Consider the following 20,725-nt stretch of genomic DNA (forward strand, 5'->3'; position numbering starts at 1 on the left):
CAGCCACCTTGTCCACCTTCTTCGTCGCAGAAAGCCAGTTTGCCTTGAACTGCTGCTCGCCCTTAGCAGTTTTTTGGTCTTCTTTAGGTTCCGCTTGACAATAGCCCAGTATTTTTCAATTGGGCGGAGCTCTGGCGTGTTGGGAGGGTTCTTGTCCTTGGGAACCACCTGCACGTTGTTGGCAGCGTACCACTCCATGGCCTTTTTACCGTAATGGCAAGATGCCAAATCCGGCCAAAACAGTACGGAACAACCGTGTTTCTTCAGGAAAGGCAGCAGACGTTTATTCAAACACTCTTTCACGTAAATTTCTTGGTTGACAGTCCCGGAAGCTATGAAAATGCTGCTTTTCAAGCCACAGGTACAGATGGCTTGCCAAAACAGATATTTCTTTGCGAACTTTGACAGTTTCATGTGCTTGAAAACATCTGCTACCTTTCCCCTTCCTTTTGCCGTATAAAACTCCTGTCCCGGAAGCTGCTTGTAGTCGGCTTTGACGTAGGTTTCGTCGTCCATTACCACGCAGTCAAACTTCGTCAGCATCGTCGTGTACAGCCTCCGGGATCGCGCTTTGGCCGTCGTATTTTGTTTATCATCGCGATTTGGAGTCACTACCTTCTTGTAAGTCGATAGTCCGGCCCCTTTTCTTGGCTCGATGCACGGTTGTAGACGATACACCCAGCTTATTTGCGGCATCTCGGAGAGAGAGGTTAGGGTTTCGCTTGAAACTACCGGCAACTCTCTTTGTCGTCTCAGCGGCTTCCGGTTTTCGATTTCCCCCCGATCCAGACTTCCTGGCTGTCGACAAACGTTCCTCAAACACTTTAATTACATTTGTAACGGTTGATTTGGCAACTTTTAGCGATTTTGCCAACTTTGCGTGCGAGTAGCTCGGATTTTCGCGATGCGCGAGCAAAATTTTGATACGCTGCTCTTCTTGCTTGGACGGCATTTTGACAACTGAAGAGTGAATTCCAAAATCAAAATAGGAGCAACATTCTACACACACACACCTTCAAAATGAGGGGTGTTCAGGTTTTTTAAATGCAAAATTGAAAGAAATACGTCAAGTTGATATTGACCAAATTTTGACCGTATCACCCTTTAGTTAACTCTTTTATCAGTCATTTGTGGTACTGAAAAGGACCGATGGGTTGGAAACTTGGAAGCTAGCTAAGAACAATATTGTGGAAATTTGTCCTCGATGTTTTTGGAGATGATAGCGGTGCGGAAATGAAATATGTATTAGGGAAAACACATCAATCACTTAATCTGAGCCTAACGGACGGTACCTAGGTTTATGCTTTTTTATTCAAATTTTAAGCCCCTTCTATTAAGATAATTCGGCAAGGTTTTTTTTTGGCATAATGCTCTTAATAGGAGATACTTAAAATTTGCACCATAAAGGCATAAAGATCGGTACCGTCTGGCATGCTCAGTGTTTTGTATCAATATTCGGGGACTTTGTTAGGGAAACCACTTTTCCCATCACGGAAACGCCTAGTTTTCCGATGACAAAATTACGCATTAACGTTCACAATACGCAATGAATTTTTGGTTTATTCAACAGATAATAAAGAAGCGAATATTGATTGGAGGAATTTCTTGCTAAAATTTTCCAATCGCGAGATATTCGCGACCAATCATAAATTCCAGATTTTGTTGCTTTTTCTAGCGCCCTGGAGAAAACCTTACGAAGTGTCTCTGACATGGTCATGTGTCATGGTTATATGTACCACTTCAATACTTGACGAAATTGACCACAAACGTTTGGTTGATGGGTACATTATCAAAGAGCTTGGGGAGTGATGTGGCTGGCAGCAAGGTGAGCAAACGTTCAATGAAAATGAACTCTTAAACAACGAGGGTGACGCACTCGGCATAGCTGGCCCACAGCGGCTCACGACGAGCAACTGAATCCGATCAGCAGTTGAGGTCAGCCTTTATAGCTAGCTGCTTGCGGGTAGCCTTTTGCTGTGTACTGGAGAACACCACCACTCACCACACGCGGTGATTGAATGAACAGCGTTCGTTGAGACCGGATGGAACTCTATTTTGAAATCTGTGTTAGAGAAACCGCTTTTCGCAGGCAATCGGTGTCCATTTTATTATCATAGCAACACTTGCACATGCAATTTTCAATAGTGAAGTTTTGAAAAATGATAAATCCTTAATTTTAAAAGATTCGTAGAAAAATTTCCTATCGATTTGCGTATTCAGAATTAAAATCCAGCATCTCTGGATCAAAATCAGACCACTTTCATGCCGCGACCGACTTTGGATTCTGAAATTGCACTGCCAAGGTTGCCTTAAAAATATGTGGTATGTTAGATTTTAACATATGGGAACTGACATCCGATTGGTGACGTTGAAAATTTCCAAAAAATACTCTTTATCAAATAGTGGTCCTGAAAAAAAAAAACCGTTTTGTCGTGATGGTTGAGTGCTATTAGGGTGTTCAGGATGAGGCTGGCGAGGTGTATGTTGTTTGGAACTAAGGTGACGCGCTTGGCATAGATGGCCCACAGCGACTCACGAAGATGGATCCCGATCAGTAGCGGTCTTCCTCCTTCTTCGGTGAATGGATGCTCATGTGGGCTGCAGCTCGCTGTTTGCGGGTAGCTTTTCGACGGCAGCTTCTGACGACCGACCGGACATCACCACACACGGTGATTGAATAAGCACCGTTCAGGGAGACAGGATCGTATTCGATTTTGAAATCTGTGTTAGGGAATGCGCTGTTTGCAGGCAATCGGTGATAATTTTGATCACTATTGCAATAGTTGGACATTTGTGTATTTTTAAGTAGTGATCTATTGAAAATTAATAAAGTGTTCAAATTAGCAGATTCGTAGCAAAATGTCTAATCGATTGGCTTGTTTAGAATTAAAATCCATCCGCTATTGACAGAGTTATATGTGGTCAAAACCTGACCACTTTTCGTAATGCGGTCGATGGCGAAAGACGTAATCCAACATAAAAAAAAGGTTGAGAAGGTTCGATTTTTTCAACCTGGCAAACTATTCAAATGTAATGCTTCCTTCTTTTGAACATGAGGAGTTCTTTCGAGTTGTACTGATTTCAGAAATTTTCAAATATTAGATTTTTTTATTTGTAGGAATGCATCTTTCTTTTGAACATGATAAGTTCTTTCGAGTTGTACTGATTTCAGAATTTTTTTAACATTTGATTTTGATTTATAGGAATGCTTCCTTCTTCTAAATATGAGCAGTTCTTTCAAATTGCTTTATATGGGAATATCTATTATTTAAATGCGTTCCAAATTTATTTTAATGGAATATTGACTCATGATTAAAACTCGGCGAAATTACCCATTCAGCGAAATGACCTATTCGCCAAAATTACCTTCGGCGAAACATCCTAAGGAGAAATGACACAGCTCCTTTTGTATTACATACAATGATAGAAGAGCAATAGTTTGTGATGTCATGTGATGTGAATGGAACCCACCATCAGTGCAAGGATTACCAATGTCTGCAGATACTTTACCGGTTTTAAAGTTCTGCCTGATGGTTTGGTGCTGCTGGGTGAATCAGCTTCATTGAAGACCTTGGGAAGACAAAACGACCAGATGGCCATCTGTAATCACGTGACAAAGGACTAGCAAATCCACGAACCCTCGTCCAGTCAACAAATCCTTTGATTCTCTTAGGCTGCCCCCAACCCAGTATATAATATAATGTTTTAACATACAGGGTGCGTGATGAATTTTTGCAGTAAATGGCATATTTGAGAAAAAATACACCAGTTAGTTATTCTAGCAATGAATTTTGTGCGATTTATTTTCTTTCGCAACAAATGGAAGTTGTAAGTAAATTTATTCAAAAAAATTGCCTTCCCTTTCGACGACTGTAGTTAGACGCCTCCGGAAACTGCAGTATGCACGTTTTAAAATGTTTCGATCCATAGATGTCATCACTGCCTTGATTTTAGCTTTTAGCGACTTAAGTGTGGTGTGAGGGGTTCTATTGGTATCCCGTTGGACGACACCCTATACAAAATAATCCAACGGATTGATCCCGGCCAAATTTCTTCCTCCCAAAGTTACGAAATATTTTCCGTAAGCCATTTCTGTGCTTTATTAGCAGTATGAGCAGGTGCTCCGTCTTATTACTTTCCCAAGCCTTTTTTAATATTAAACACTGTTCTTTCAGACACATTTACCGACCGAATTATTTCTTTCATGCATACTCCGGCGCGCAACAAAGCGACAACGGCTGACTGATTGCTTTCTTGTTTCGACATCTTTACGTTTACTCAATATTGTTTGTTTAAATCTTACACCTAACAGTATAAGCTATCCAGTGCTGCCAAATATATCTACATCATGTTGCACAAGCATGAGAAATTACTATTTGAAATTTACTGCAAAAATTCGTCACGCACCCTGTATATGATTTACAGAAATGTTCCACCACATGCTGAAAAATGTGCAGACAATCCATTTGTTGTTCAATGATGATTTCAAAGACACAAAAAATAGGATGCGTGGAGAAAACTCCATTAGGAATTAATCAAATTTAAGAGAACCATGTAAATTTAGTTTAAATAGATAAAATCAGATACGATCCAATCAGATAGTTCTAATCAGATAGTTCCAATCAAAGACGGTTCGCTTGATGGGAATAAACATAAACTAGTCCCGTCCTATGTAGAACCAGTTTGAAGTGTGCAAATGTAGTGATGCTTGGGCTTGGGATAAAAAAAATAATCGGCTGTAGTCGATTACTGGATCCGAGTGAAGGTAGCTAAGTATCAGGTCCAGCAACTTGCAATTTCTTTTTCTTGCACACGAATACGACGAACAATGGAATATCTTGGTTCCAATAAAGGTTCCTCTTCGTTTGCGAAACCGTATGTCAGCGGCAAATCACAGTCAGTACAGCAGCATGACGTACAGCCAATATACCTTGGGGATGAGATGCAGTTCTCGCAGGGCTTCTTCTGCATAGATGGTTTTATTATTTTTGAAACGGATAATCGCGTTCTTGGCTATCTTCGAAAATGTTAACCGGATTAATAACCAAATAAGCATAAAAAACTCCGAGAAAAAAAAACGAACGTCATATTCGTTCACACGCACAGCCTACTCTGTGATAGAAGAGCAATATCGATTAACTCGACTTGTTGACATTTGTTTCTTAGGATCTTTTGTAAAGTTACGCCAGAATTTCGCGATCGTGCACTGCAACAAATCTTCATGTACGGTTTATTGGATCCATCTTATAACATAGAAATCGCAGAAGTTTTATTCCACATAACAGGAATATGTGTTGGTAGAAGCGTAAATGTGCGAACCAACCCACAACGCAACGTTCGAATTCCTCGAGCTTCATGAGTTTTTTTTTCAATTGCGTTCAAGACATTGACAACGACGACGAGCACGGCGACGTAATCGGCGTTTCCTTCTCGATTTATGTATTTGTTTTCGCGCGGCGTCGTCCGCCACAATGATGGATCGCGTGGTCGCGCTTTAACGAGATCACATGACTGGACACACGCGGTATGGCGGGAGCTGTCAGTTTTGTCATTCATTACTTCTTGTTCTTTGCGGGATTAGCAGAGCTGCTGCTACCGTCGTGGGTTTGAACAACAAATTTACTTTAGAGTTCACCCATTTCTCTCTTTTGCATAGCAACCTCGACCGATGACTTTGGGGGCGGTAAAATTGGAACCTTCTACTCTGTATGACGCGAGAAACTTGCTCTACCGTGTGACGGTAATATGGGAGTTTTTGGTTTTCGAGCTGCTTTTGTTTATAATCGTTCTTTTAGGACAGTTGGATTGACACGTTTAGCTTATAGTACGAGAAGAAGATTTTAGATACTTACCTAACAATGAGAGCAATCCACAGGCCATCCATATAATAAAGCTCACACCAACGGAACCAGTTCGCACCAGTAAGCCAGATGGCGATACAAAGATTCCAGACCCTGTTGGGGAGGGAAAGCAGATCGTCAGTGTTAATAAGCTATTCTATATTTGGTATCTATAGTGGGTAAACCAGCAGACGGTATAAAGAGCAATAAGCACAGCAATACGTAGGTACCTAGGGTGTGGCATCATTTCGGCGTATGGGACCCATTTCCGGCAAAAACCAGGTCAACAAAAATAAAGACAAACAGCTACATCTAACAGTCATGCATCAAATTATTTGCTTACGAGTTAAATTACTACTGCTGTAAATCAAAATCTACGAGGCTGTCGGAATACTGGTGTGGCCAAAACGTCGCCACATGTCTGTCCCTTCTCTTTACTCTGTTCCGTCTTAACTAAAATTAGTTCCGATCGTTAGGCCCTTCAGGCAAATAAACTAGAATGGTAATAAGTGAATGGTCATAATAGAAAACTTGTTGCAATGCAATCGGATCGGGAGCAACAAGTTTTCGGTGGCACTGAGTGCAATAAACGCCGGCGGGAATATTCGATTCCCGTTAATTGAAAAGCGACGGGATGGATAATTAGTGACAGGTAGATTTAAGAATCATATAAAAATAAAAAGGAGCGTAGGCTCCAGGTCTTACATCACAACTAAATTGTGTTTCATCAATATCACACGCCACAATTTGGTGGCAGCGGTTAAAGAAAGTTGTGTAATACCTTGCTGACGGTATATGTATTCGGTTGATCGTAAAGACCCGGACCCGAAACGCTCTCTCCGATCATCTATCTCACTCACAGTTGGAGTCCAAACGCAAGTTATCGCGTGAAAATTGCAGTGAAAAGTTGCAGAACCCTGGAAGAAACCGGGCTAAAGGAAACCGATTGAAGGGGGTTGGAAAAGTGCAAAAAAGTGAGGCAACGGAAAGTCAGTAGCAGCAATCGCGTTTAGACGGTGAAAGAAAGCAGAAAAAGTTAATTGAAACAAAATTAAATTGAGTTTGTGCCGGAGAAAAACTATGTGCTAGGCTCCACGTGCGCCTCGAAAGGAAATAAAAGTGTGTTTTCGCGCAAAACAGTGAGCAGATCACGAGACCGTGAAGGGAAATCCTGCAAGCCAACTAAGCCAGCTAGTGTTTTCAAGTGCAAACGAAAAACAAAATCCGTGTTAAACAAAACCAAGTGAAGCAAGGCCTATCGGAAAGGATACAACAACAGCAACAACAACAACAGAAACAGCAACAGCAACAACAACAACAGAAACAGCAACAACAACAACAACAAGAACAACAACAACAACAACAACACAAACAGCCACGGCAACCGCAGTAAATACAGGGTAATATTTTTTTATTATTATATTGAGAGCTTGTGTCTTAACAGAAGCCAAGCTAGATGATGACCCGTCCCAGGACGTAAAAATTGATTGAAATTGATTTCTGCAACTAGTTTATAATCAGGTTCGGATTTTTTTATTTCTTTATTCCTCCTGTCAACTTCCTTGGCATGTTTCTCGTCTACCGTATGCCAATTGGCCCATTCAGGACGCATCTGGTTTTTGAAATTTTTGTAATTCTTTCTGTACATTTTTGTTTTTTAGACCTATATGGTGTCTAATAATTATTAATTTTATAATTTGTTTTTATTTACTTTTGACTGGAATTCGATAATCTTGATGATGATGATGATGATGATGATGATGTTGGTTCGTGGTCCTTGAACGGTATAGAAAATATATTTATATAAATATGTAAGGGTACAGTCATTTTGATTCTTATTATTAAATTTAGAATCTCGCTTCCCCTATTATTTTCGATTTTCTTGGCTGTTTTGTTTTAGTTATTACAGGAGTATTTGAAGTGGTTATTATAGCTGGGGATTGGTCTCTTGAGGGGTTTCGTCTGGATCTGTGTCTGTGAAAACTACTGTTAATGTTTGCCGTTCTTGTGCTGGAGCAGAGTCATTTCCTCCCCCCCTAAATTTTAAGTTTTAAACTCTTTCGTTGCTTAAAACTTAAATTTAGGGGGGGAGGAAATGACTCGGCTCCAGCACAAGAACGGCAAACATTAACAGTAGTTTTCACAGACAAATATCCAGACGAAACCCCTCAAGAGACCAATACCCCAGCTATAATAACCACTTCAAATACTCCTGTAATAACTAAAACAAAACAGCCAAGAAAATCGAAAATAATAGGGGAAGCGAGATTCTAAATTTAATAATAAGAATCAAAATGACTGTACCCTTACATATTTATATAAATATATTTTCTATATCGTTCAAAGACCACGGACCAACATCATCATCATCATCAAGATTATCGAATTTCAGTCAAAAGTAAATAAAAACAAATTATAAAATTAATAATTATTAGACACCATATAGGTCTAAAAAACAAAAATGTACAGAAAGAATTACAAAAATTTCAAAAACCAGATGCGTCCTGAATGGGCCAATTGGCATACGGTAGACGAGAAACATGCCAAGGAAGTTGACAGGAGGAATAAAGAAATAAAAAATCCGAACCTGATTATAAACTAGTTGCAGAAATCAATGAATTGGTCCAGAAATGGAGGTCCCAGTTCATGAAAGAAATAGGATATATCCCGAAAACATGGGAAGAACTGGTAAATAGAGGAACCAGAATAGATTAAATAAGAACAAGATAAAAAAAATAAAAATAAATAGGAAATCAATCTAAATAAACAATAATGAAAAGTTTTTATATATGAACAATTTCCTATACAAAACCTTTTTCTTTGGGGGGATATTAATGTGGCCAAAACGTCGCCACATGTCTGTCCCTTCTCTTTACTCTGTTCCGTCTTAACTACAATTAGTTCCGATCGTTAGGCCCTTCAGGCAAATAAACTAGAATGGTAATAAGTGAAAGGTCATAATAGAAAACTTGTTGCAATGCAATCGGATCGGGAGCAACAAGTTTTCGGTGGCACTAAGTGCAATAAACGCCGGCGGGAATTTTCGATTCCCGTTAATTGAAAAGCGACGGGATGGATAATTAGTGACAGGTAGATTTAAGAATCATATAAAAATAAAAAGGAGCGTAGGCTCCAGGTCTTACATCACAACTAAATTGTGTTTCATCAATATCACACGCCACACTGGTTTAATGGAGATATGCAAAAGTGGAGTGAGGTATGCCGAAATTATTCTAATTGACGATGAGATGACCGACACTTCAATAGCGAAAATTACTAAACTAAAGACTGCCAAATTCTCAAATCGATCCGTTTTAGAAAATCGTAAATCAACTGCATATATTCGAGATCGCGTCTCTAAGGGCCCATGCATTAATTATGTCACGCTAAATCGAGCAAAAAATTACCCGCTCCCCCCCTATCGTGACGTTTTTCCTATACCTAATGCATTGCTTGTCACAAAATCTTAGACCCCCCTCCCCCCTTAGAGCGTGACATAATATATGCATCAACCCTAACGGGTGTAGCAGGTCATTTTCTTCGGGCCCTGAGGGATTCTCACAGCTCAGATCTGACAATACAGTATGAGATACAAGTCCAATCAACATGCTCGATATCGTGGAGATCGTCACCACAGGCGCATACATTGCTGCCTGAGACACACAACAGAAGTTTCGTCATATTTCCATCAATATTTTCAACGATATTTTCGGGGGCTATCAATACAGGGTCGCTCCTCACTAACATTGCTGTATGCAAAGGAATATTCCGAGTGAACTGGAATATTGAAACATTAAATCATTTTTTTTTATTTTGCGTCAATACTAGTTCGTCGATGGTGGATCACAAGGATTTTCGTCCGCCATCTTGGATTCCAAAATGGCAGCGGATGTCGATTTTCTACTTCTAGTCATCGAGTCCATTCCATAGATACCCATATTGCATGGGTTTAGATGCATATACGCTGTCCGGAGGCCGCCATATTGGATTTTGGTCCACTATCTTGGATTCCAAAATGGCGGCGGATGTCAATTTTCCACTTCTAAGATCAAAACATTGAGAAATATAACGCATCACTTTCCGAACTACTTCACTTCGTAACCGATGAACCATTCTGACGGCCCAAGTTGCCATACATAGTCGCAACATAGCTTTTATATACTTACTATGCTTGAGTATGGTTAGTTGGGGAATCCGATGAAACTGTCACTTATTGAAACTAATCTCTTTCGTATTTCTTTCTTTTGTTCTCTTTTAGAATTTTACATATAACACCATCTCATACTAATCTGAACGGACCGCTCATTGCGACTGCTCGGGGGACCAGCTACTTTAGACAAAATGACCATGACAATGCAAGAAAATTAGTTTTCGTTGAAGGAACTATCACAGCACTGGTAATTGCTATTAGATATTTTTGCAGACAGCGACAGATGGTGGGTATGAAGATCCAGTTGAAGTGCCAGTCAAAGGTGTTATTTCCTAGACAAATGGCAAGTTCCAAATTTCGTCTACATTCTACATATTTTTATATAATCAAATAAATTCATTGGGTAGGGATGGGACCATCAGGGTGCTTGATTAAAGTGATTTGGATGGGGAGAGTGGAATTGCCTAAAATTAACATTTCGTGAATTGAACGTGGGCTCTTCTCCCCACTCATTGGGACATTCCCTCGTATGATGGCTTGTTCTGTATTGGGTTGGAACATTTTTATCGTTGGAAGGAGATTTTTCTTGCTCCCGTGGATCACGCGTAAGTGTCTCTGCTTATGGGTCCACCCTCCGTTTTTGGCCCTTCATACAATGGTAAGTTGAGCACAACCAGGTATGGTGGAGGCAACCCTGGCGTAGTGGTTAGCATCCATACCTCTCACGTCATAGTCACGAGTTCAAATCTCACCCCCGGACAAGTCACGAATGACCCAAGAGCGTTAAAGTGACTATATTTAATAATAAAAAAAAAACTACAAGGGACAGCCCTATGGGGTTGTACGCAATTATGACGTAGGACTACGTGGTATTATATAATAATATTTGTCAACTGCAGTAGGAGCTTGTGCTTTGTGTAGGAATAGGAATTTGAGCGGGGTTCTTTCTGTTTAAACTCTTTAGTATGACGCGCTTGACATAGATGGCCCATAGCGAATAACGAAGAGCTACCGAACCACCACTCACCACGCGGTGATTGAATAAACATCGTTTGGTGAGACCGGATGGGATTCAACTTTGAAATCTGTGTTAGAGAAATCGCTTTTCGCAGGCAATCGGTGATAATTTTAATTATCATAGCAACAGTTGCACATTTGTGCAATTTACAACAGTGACATTTTGAAAATTGATAAAGTCATAATTCTAACAGATTTGTAGAAAAAAATCTTATCGATTGGCTGTTAAGAGTTAAAATCCCTGGATCAAAATCAGACCACTTTCATGCCACGACCGACTTTGGTTTTGAAATTGCACCCCCAATGTTGCCTTCAAGAACAAGGTATGTTAGATTTAAACATATCTCGATAGAGCAGGAATTAGGCGTAACAGCTTTTGTAAACAATGACTTCTCTCGATGATTTTTAGGAACTCAAGGCACGTCCACGCAAACCAACATTACCGGCAGGTAGGGGAAGTCTTCAAGACATCATCAAAAAAAGCAATTGTTTACAAAAGCTGTTCCGCCCTAATTCCTGCTCTATCTTGATATGGGAACTGACATCAGATTGATGACCTTAACAAATGTCCAAAGAATACTCTTTTACAAATTTAAGGTGGTCCTGAAAAGGACCGAAATCACTTTTCGCAAACAATCGATGATAATTTTATTTATTATAGCAAAAAGTGCACACTCGTACTATTTTCAAGACTGGCATTTTGAAAAATGATAAAGTATTAAATTAAGCAGATGCGTGAAAATATTTCAGATCGATTGGTGATAAAATTATTGAAATTGGTCCAGGGGCAGCTGAGTTATTAACGTTCAAAATCTTTCATAATTTTGTTACATGTTCCATTATCGGTTTTCACAAAGTGTACCCCCATATAGAAATCACACTCGTAGTCCTACGTCAAAAAACCAGGTATGGTACTTGATCAAGTCAGTCCACTGTCTAAGTGATATGCCCTGCAAAAATGAGTCGTATCCTTTGCGTATTACGCTGTCCGGAGGCCACCATATTTGATTTTGTAAGCCATACTGGATTCCAAAATAATGGCGGATGTCGATTTTCCACTTCTACTCATCGAGCCCTTTTCATAGATACCCATATTGCATGGGTTTAGATGCATATAAGATGTCCGGAGGCCGCCATATTGGATTTTGGCCCACCATCTTGGATTCCATAATGACGGCGGATGTCGGTTTCTTACTTTGACTGTAATATCAAGGTATTTATTTTCCGTTTGGTAATATTGTCACCTCAAAATCAGTTGCGGTTAAAATCAGCCTTGATTTTCTACTTTGTAATTTTGCTACACTATCAAGATCAACTAAGGTTATAATCTAAGAGACGAGAAGAAAATACGGGGGAGAAAACGAACCACTTTTCTGTCAAACGCGAACCAGCTCGTGATTGGCTGATTTTTAGTGCGTAATATGCAGCCATTCCATAGCAAAACGATATAATGGTTCTCAGAATTTCGTAACAATTGGTAGTTTTGTTCCTTATCGAAAAATATTAGACCCGTGTCTTTTTTATTATTTTCTCATTAGCGTGACCATTTCCATGTTAGGATAATCCAAAAAATCGATTTTTTTCAATTTTTCTTCCTAAAATGACATTTTTTAAAAAGTCGTAACTTTTGAATCACTGAGCCGATTTGAATGATCAAAATATCAAATGAAAGGTTATTAAAAATAATTTTAGAAAAAAAAATAAAAAAAAAATAAAAATTGCGGTTTGTATAGAAGAACTTTGATTGTATTTGTTTTTTTTTGGTTTTCATGGTTTGTAGACAATGGGCGTAACACCTTTTTATATTTTTCTTTGAAAATTTAGGCTTTTCTACACAACATATCAAAAAATATTAGCGATGTAATTTTCTTCATTTTTGAGTTACGATTTTTTGAAATTATCATGTTTAGAAATTTCGATCATTACTCCAATACGACTAGACTACCTTGCGTCTCCATTGGTACATAGCTGACATAGTCACATAATCCATATCAATTATCTGCTTCTGCTGGTATAGGCTTGTTTATTCAAAGTGAATACTTCAACAAGTAAATAACTACCTAGACAGAGCACATGCTAAAATCTTACGGAAAACTTGGTAGGTAAGGTGTTCGTTCATAGGTACAATGCATGGTGGTACATTTAGGGACGAACTTAGAAGTGAAATAATCAGTGAGGAAACAAAAACTCTGTTAATCTAAAGATATCCTGTACAGCCAGTGTTTAATAAACGATGAATTTTAAGTGTTTTTGTTGTTGTTTGTGGGTTTCAAATGTGTTAAAGAGGAATCTTACCCAAGCCCTTCAAGTTCATGCGGTGAAGAAAAAAAAAAGTGAAATTAGATGGCAGTTCTTTCATATGCAGAAATTGCTACCTCAAACTGTATAAATCCGCACCCGAAGAGCCCATCGCTGGACCATCCGGAGTTCCTGCTGTCAACAGCTAATATTAGATTTCAGTAGTCTAGCATGAGTAGCTTCGCCGAAATTAGTGTAGTGTTTACAGTAATGTCAAATATGTTTTTTTCATTTTCAGAGTCACTAGAAGCACCCAGTTTACAATCGATCACAAACGATGATGAAATCATTCAGCAACTCAAGGAAAAGTTTGTAGGTTCAAAAGCTATGATTTAAAAAAAATGTCATTTTTGAAAAAAAAAATAGATTTTTTGGACCACCTTAACATGGAAAAATGGTCACCCTAATGAGAAAATAAAAAAAAATACGGGTCTAATAGACTTCTCTGACGTTTGTGAATTGCACATGTATTAGTGCAGAACTTTGGGTAAATTCAAAGGTAAGAAAACCATAATGAAGCACTAATACTTATGATTTACCCCGAGTCTGCACTAATAGGGTATACGTCCCTAACCTCGGTCTAATATGCAGCCATCGATTACGTTTTTAATCATAACTCATCAATGAATTTACCTGCAAACGATATTCTACTGCTAAATGGTATGCTTAGATATGCTTATCATGTCGTTTGCTATCAGAAACCACGAAAAGTTGAAAAACTTACTTTTTTTAAGACAATAACTCACGAGGGAAATGTATGTAATATGGGTCTATTGTCCCCAAATTGGGTCTATTTATGGATGCAACTTCGTCCTATCTTGTTTGATCCTCAAAAAAACGCTCTTGGTAACGTTTTCTGATGTATTTTTTTTATCACTATCACTGTTAACTTAATGCTCTTCATTCCTCAAAACATTTCTTAGAGAAAATTTTACGAAAACTACATTAAATCACTCAATTTAAAAATTAAAAATTAAAAATTTCGCTTATCGTCTTTTGACCGCAGAATATCTAAATCAGAACATTGTGATGTTCATTATACAGGTTTGGCAGAAAAAATCTCCCTTCCTGTTCGTTCCTTATCATCCAAATGCAAAACAACATTGTTGACGTTACTCTTATTGCTATATGCTGTCAAATGAATTTCATGGGCCATAGTTAGGAACATAGAAAAGAAATGTGTCCCTAAAGTTGGGTCCATGTTTTACTTGTGAAAACGTTGTTAAACAATTAAAATAAACATAAAATATTCAAACAGCAACTGTAAGTTTTACGTCTAGTGTGTATTATCAGGTAATTCCAATCAATAAATGCCATAATCAGGCCATTTGATGATCGTCAGTCAACCTTCCCATCTTAACCTTATAAGTCATGGCGGCTAAAAACTCCGAACATTGTGATATTCTCAACCAGTTTTATTACTTACGAGAGCTGAAAATGTATTGAAATGTTGTGATATAAATTGATTTGTGTGTGGTACACATTTATCAACCATCAGTGATCAATATTTTCCTTATTTTTTGTGTAATATTCCTTAATTAATTATTTATTTGCGTGATAGGCCGAATGAAAGGACTAGACCCACATTACATACCGTAACCCTACTTGTGCATTTCACAAACGTCAGAGAAGTTTATATATTTCGATAAGGAACAAAACTACCAATTCTGGCGAAATTCTAAGAACCACTATATCGTTTTGTTAAGGAATGGCTGATATATAGATAGAGATAGAGATAAAAGAGTAAGAAGCCAGTTGTCTCCTCTTCCTCTTAGGTTAAAATCAGCCGTGATTTTCAGGGCCACTTAAAGACATTCTTGATATTTTCAGCCCACATATTGATAAAAGAAGCTTTTATCTAGCATCTAATACGACAAACACAACAAGAAACGGTTATGCGCTCAAGTTATTAACGAAAGAGAATCGATCAATGTTACTTAGCACCTAATGCAATGTTCAGCTTTTCAGCATCCACAAAATATGCATAGCTACATGAAATTGCTACTCCCTGGTGGCTGCGCTACAACAAACAGAAAGTAGCAATTCCAAAATTGTACTGCATTCCATTTTAAGAATTGTCACTTAAATTTGACACATTAAAATATTATGTTCGAAAATCCCTTTGTTGCTTGATTCCTTGTCTGTCAGAAATAAGTCTGCTGGAATCAAGGGGGGAGGCGGCTGTCAAATACGAACAATCGTCGCCTACCTCGCATGCCTCGCATAATTGGTTCCAAACGTAAACAAGCCATAAGAAACTTACAGCGTTTGTTTAGTTTGGAACCAGTTTCATACAAGAATGTTCAGTAGGCTGATTCGACAGCACGTCCCCCCCAGGCTGGAATAGACCTTTTTGACGTTTAATCATCTTTCTCTATCTAGCACACAATGATGAATGGACGGTTTTTTTTCCCACTAATGTGTTTCCCTCTTGCTCGCACTCGTTCGCTTTAAATGGTACAGTAGTGTGCGCCGATTAAACGTCAAAAAGCTCTATAGCATGTTTATTCGGAAATTTTCCATCTGTCAAATTGAAGTGAAAATTCACCAAATGGAACACAGCCTTCCCAAGTAACATTGCAAGTTTTATCAATGTTTTAAAGCGTTCTACAAGTCCAATTAATGATCTACAGAACCCTCATAAAACCAAAATTGTTACTTGGGTTAGAGCATCACAGGGGCAACAATAAAGAATTTCTTCGTAGTTCACATCAATGTGATGAATATAGGGGTTAGGATAACTGTAATAGACTACTCTTTCTAGCATCGAGCACGCGATTCTAGTGCAAAAGTCTTATATTGATTTCTGGAGTCCTTTTTGATTGGGTCGTATGTAATATTTTTGTCAATTAGAAACACGAAGTATTTTGATTTGGTAAACAAAAAATTGTTTCTATTTTCAATTAAATAGCTAATTTCTTCAAAATGCCCATTTACTAACATCTTAGGAGTGCTTCTATCGACTGTGTACACGGAACCAATTATTTTTTTCCATTTAAATCAAAAATATTAATGTTCATTATAAAAACATATGAGTAATTCAAAGTAAATTTAAAATCAGTTATTTATTTTTTCAGATTAAAATAAAAGCATTTTTATTTCAACAATATAGGATTTGGGTAAACAATTTTTAGCGTGTCCTGCCTTGTTTACATTCGGCAGAAATTGGCTCAAGTCTCGGAAATCATCTATGTAAGTAGGTCATCTGAATACGTGAAACCGAGTAAATGGACGTGAAACCGAATAACAGGACCCGGAAACCCATCTAGGTTAGTGTCCAGATGAAATTCTAGCTCGATAAAACCGGCGGAACCCCACAAAATCAACGCCATTCCATTGTTTCAGATGCCGATCCCCATATCACCCTTCCCCAAGACATCGAAAGAAAAACGACAATCTGAAATCGATTCTGAATCCATTCCGGATCATCTCCCTTCTCCCGACACCAAACGTAGAAAGAGGACCAACGCAACGTCAGAAACGACAAAACGACGCCAATCCCATAAAATTTCACCGATTTCACTGAACTGGAACCCCCGGGCACTCAACCTGACAGGCCTTTTGGAACCCGGACTAGAACACCACCATTTACATGTCCCGTCTGCAGGCCTTTCTTTTATTTATATGCTATGCATTTTATTTTCTGTATCTCGCTTTCAAATACTAAAATAGTTTAAAAATTTTGTTCGTTTGTTTTAAAAATAAAAAAAAACATTTTGAAAATGAATAAATTTATTTTTGTTCACTTTGACAACAAAAATTTTCACGTTTATTTTAAGCTTGAATATTTTTAAAATAAACGTAACATTATTTTAAACGTCGATTGTATTGACTTCAAAAATGAATTAAATTTACCTCAAATATTTTTGTTTTGACGATAGATTTTTCTGCCACCAAATTTTTTTCATTTAAATAAAAAAAATATAGATGTCTAATGTACAAAAATATAAATAGTTCAATGTAAATTGAAAACACGTTTTCAACAAAAATATGTATGTTTGAATTAAATTCAAAAGCATGTTTATTTCAACAATACATAATCTGGGTAAACAATTTTCAGCGTGTTCTTTTTTGCTTGTTGTTTACATTCGGCAAACTCAACCGAAAACGGGCTGCAAGTGGCGAAACCGAAAGTAAGTGTTCCAAGCTCGACAGAACCGGTGGAACCCCTTAATATCAACGTCACTCCGTCGTTTCTGATGCCGATTCCCATATCATCCTCACCCCCACGTCGAAAGAAAAACAGATAATTTCCAAACGTAGAAAGAGGCCGGTATGAGGACCAGCGTCAGAAAAGACAAAACAACGCTAATATTAAAAAGTTTCGCAGGTTTTACCGAACTGGAACCCCCGGACACCCAATCGGACGGCCCTTCTGATCTCGGACCCGGATCCCAACACCCATAGACCACCCTTAATTGCACCAAAAAATAGCAGCAATATAGATGCCCTGTCTGCTGATTTCAATTCATTTGCTATGCATTTTAAATATTTTGTTTTATCCCGCATTCAAATGCTAAAATAATTTCAAAATATGTTTTTTTTTTTATTTTAAATATGAAAAGTATGTTTAAAATAAACATATTTATTTTTGATCACATATAGTTGTCAAATCAACCAAAAATATTCACGTTTATTTTCAACACGAATATTTTTAAAATAAACGTAACAATATTTTTGCTTTAAACGTTATTAACAATTGACTTCAAACATGGAATACGTTTGAAATCAACTTAGTTTATGTTTGTGGCCAGAACAACCTGAGTTTACGTTAAAATATACCACAAATATGTTTGTTTCGACGGTAAATTTGTCTGCGTGTAGGAAGAGTAAGCAGAGTAGTGTCGGGTAAAGAGCCTGCATTTATAAAGAAGCGACATCTTATCCATTTGATAGGTCTTCTACTCGATTGGAGTGCCTTTTCCTATGACTTTGACAGATAATCGATTGTTCCAATTTTGACATGTCTTCTCTTTATAAATTCAGGCTCTTTAGTGTCGGGTAGCATTAAAAATTTTAATTTAATTTTATGTCAATTTTTTTACGATTGTTACATACGACCCAATCAAAAGGGACTCTAGATTTGTTCTGTCATACCTCCGTTAACGCTGTCAGTTTGCCCAAAAATGTCAAAATCATGTGAACTGCACTGCATCTCAGGGGAAACATGTCAGAAGGGTATAACTCGAAACGTAAACAATGACTTTGAACGTCGATTTCTCTTGAATGACCACACACCCACGGAATCTAACAACACTAGCTCATAGAACAAACGTTTTTCTGTTAGTTAGTTTGAGTGGGTGTGCAGTCATTCGTAAGAAACCGACGATCCAAGTCATTGTTTACGTTTCGAGTTAGACCCGAGTTGATCTATATGCGGTTGACAGGGATAAAGTCCCTGTCTTAAAGATGCATGTCAAATTATGATGGAGAAATTTGTTCATCGTAAGGAACGACAAGAAAAAGAAAGAAGATGTATGATCCCTTAAAACAGCAATATTGCATCTTCGTGCACCACGTGTTCATTTGTAGATCAATATTCAACTTAAAATTGTACTGTGTCTGTGTTCAATATCAAATGGAAAATCAACCTTGCCAGCCACGTGTTTCAGTACGTCAATAGTGACCCAGCATTACGTAAGGTATTTAACACGCAACATACACCGTGTTTTAATATCTCACCCACGCGCTCGATTGCTGTTCGTATTGCTTTCTTTCTTAATTTCTTTGGTTCCGTGTACCCTAAACAAACAATTACAAAAATAGGTACCAAACATACTCACCGATCATCGTTCCGACAATTAAAGCCACCCCACTGAAGAGTCCCACCCGTCTCTTGAGGTGAATAAGGTCGTTCTGCGCTGAGCCCGACCCCTCCAGCGAGTCCCGCATCCCCCCGGTCCCTGTGGGAAAGAAAAATAGAAAAGAAAATGAAAGTGATAGGCGAATAGTTTACGTATTCTCGTCAATACAAGCAGTGTGCGCGTTTCTATTAGCAATTTATCAGCGTCACGCACACATATGACGCGTTTGTTTGTTTACATTTATCTGCTGCTTGCTACTCTTATTCTATTCTAATCGACACAATTGTCCAGAACGATTTTAAAACGTATTGACAACGCTCCAAACTTTTCAGGTAAGTGTGACTATTGTCGGCATTATCTTTTTCTTCGGCAACCAATCCATTTGAACTCCGTGTTACGAGTTACCTCTATGGTGTTACCTAGCTGTTATATTGTCGTCAACTCGGAATCAGACGTATTTTGTAGTACGTATATTTCATTTCAAGAAAAACCTGGCTTAACAGGTTTGCTCAGTCGTAAAAATGTAATCAAATTGAAACTGAAACAATCTTTTAAATAGATTCAGCTAAGTATTTTAGTGAAATTAACGTTTAAATTGTGGTTTCCATGTTTCCAAAAACAATCAATGGGTGTTTACCCTATCATTAAGTTACGTGCAGTTCGTTATGCAACGGTAATGGTGGCAATTTTTGACCTTCGGAAATTTGTCGGTCAAATACTTCAAGTGCAATTAAACTTGTGCTTCGAGTACCCAAAATCCATTAACATGATAACCAACTTGTGTAAAGCCCTTCCTCCCTTCTTGATAAGCAGTGACTTCTGTTTCCCGCGACTACTTTTGGGTGGGTATCACCCATTCAGTTTTTTCATATTTCTAGACGAATATGTGAAAAGGGCCACGCCACATGTTAACAATGACTTTAAACGTCACCTCTACCATCTACGCTAATTGACTACTCCATCTGATAGAGTAAACTTCCTATGCCAGATGCTGCTGTTGGTTTGCCTGGATGAGTCTTCATCCGCGAGAAATCGACCTAAATCATTGCTTCCGTTTGGCTCATTGGCCCTTTTCACATTTTCGTCTAGATTTGACACGAAAATTACGTTTACCAACTGGTGACAAACGATTTCGGAAGGAGCGCTGTTGGGTAGCGGAGTGCGAAAGCTTAATGAGCATGAGAGTGTGGATTTATGAACGGTCGTTAAGAACGACGACAAAAACGGAAGGAAAAGTTTCTTGCGAATCGCAAGTTTTTTTTTTCGCACGCAGGAAAAGTGTTTCCTCAGGGCGACGACGACGGGTGCTGACGACGACGACTTTTAGATTATCACTTGGCGTTGGCACTATCGTTCATTGCGATTTATGCGTTGTTAAAAATTGTTGTCGTTAAAATTATGTCATATATTTAAGGTGTTTCCTTGTAGACTCCATTTTTCTATCACACCTCGCAATTTCAAGAGCATACAACTCAAGATCTACGAGGTTTACAAATCAGCAAATTTCAGACATTACTTGCTTCTCCGCAGCAAACAACAAGTAGAAGTTTCAGCCAGGCATGGAAAATCATTTGCATTCATTTCGTGCATTCATTTACATTAATTTGCCGCTAACT

The 20,725-nt window shown here is 38.3% G+C and overlaps 1 protein-coding gene across 2 annotated transcripts in view; it reads right to left on the reverse strand.

Moving 5' to 3' along the window:
• sbm (sobremesa) overlaps positions 1-20,725 on the reverse strand; it is a 129,920-nt gene that overhangs the window by 31,927 nt on the left and 77,268 nt on the right. For both annotated transcript variants that reach the window (XM_065225678.1, XM_065225676.1), the window contains exons 3-4: positions 19,089-19,208; positions 5,853-5,954 (exon numbers count right to left, since the gene is read on the reverse strand). In XM_065225678.1, coding sequence (XP_065081750.1) covers positions 5,853-5,954; positions 19,089-19,208 — 222 coding nt within the window. The remainder of the gene's footprint in view (positions 1-5,852; positions 5,955-19,088; positions 19,209-20,725) is intronic.

This window comes from Ochlerotatus camptorhynchus, unplaced genomic scaffold, assembly GCF_037179485.1.
Source record: "Ochlerotatus camptorhynchus isolate MF236.1 unplaced genomic scaffold, CSIRO-AGI_Acam_v1.1 ptg000232l, whole genome shotgun sequence".
NCBI classification, from domain to species: Eukaryota; Metazoa; Arthropoda; class Insecta; order Diptera; family Culicidae; genus Ochlerotatus; species Ochlerotatus camptorhynchus.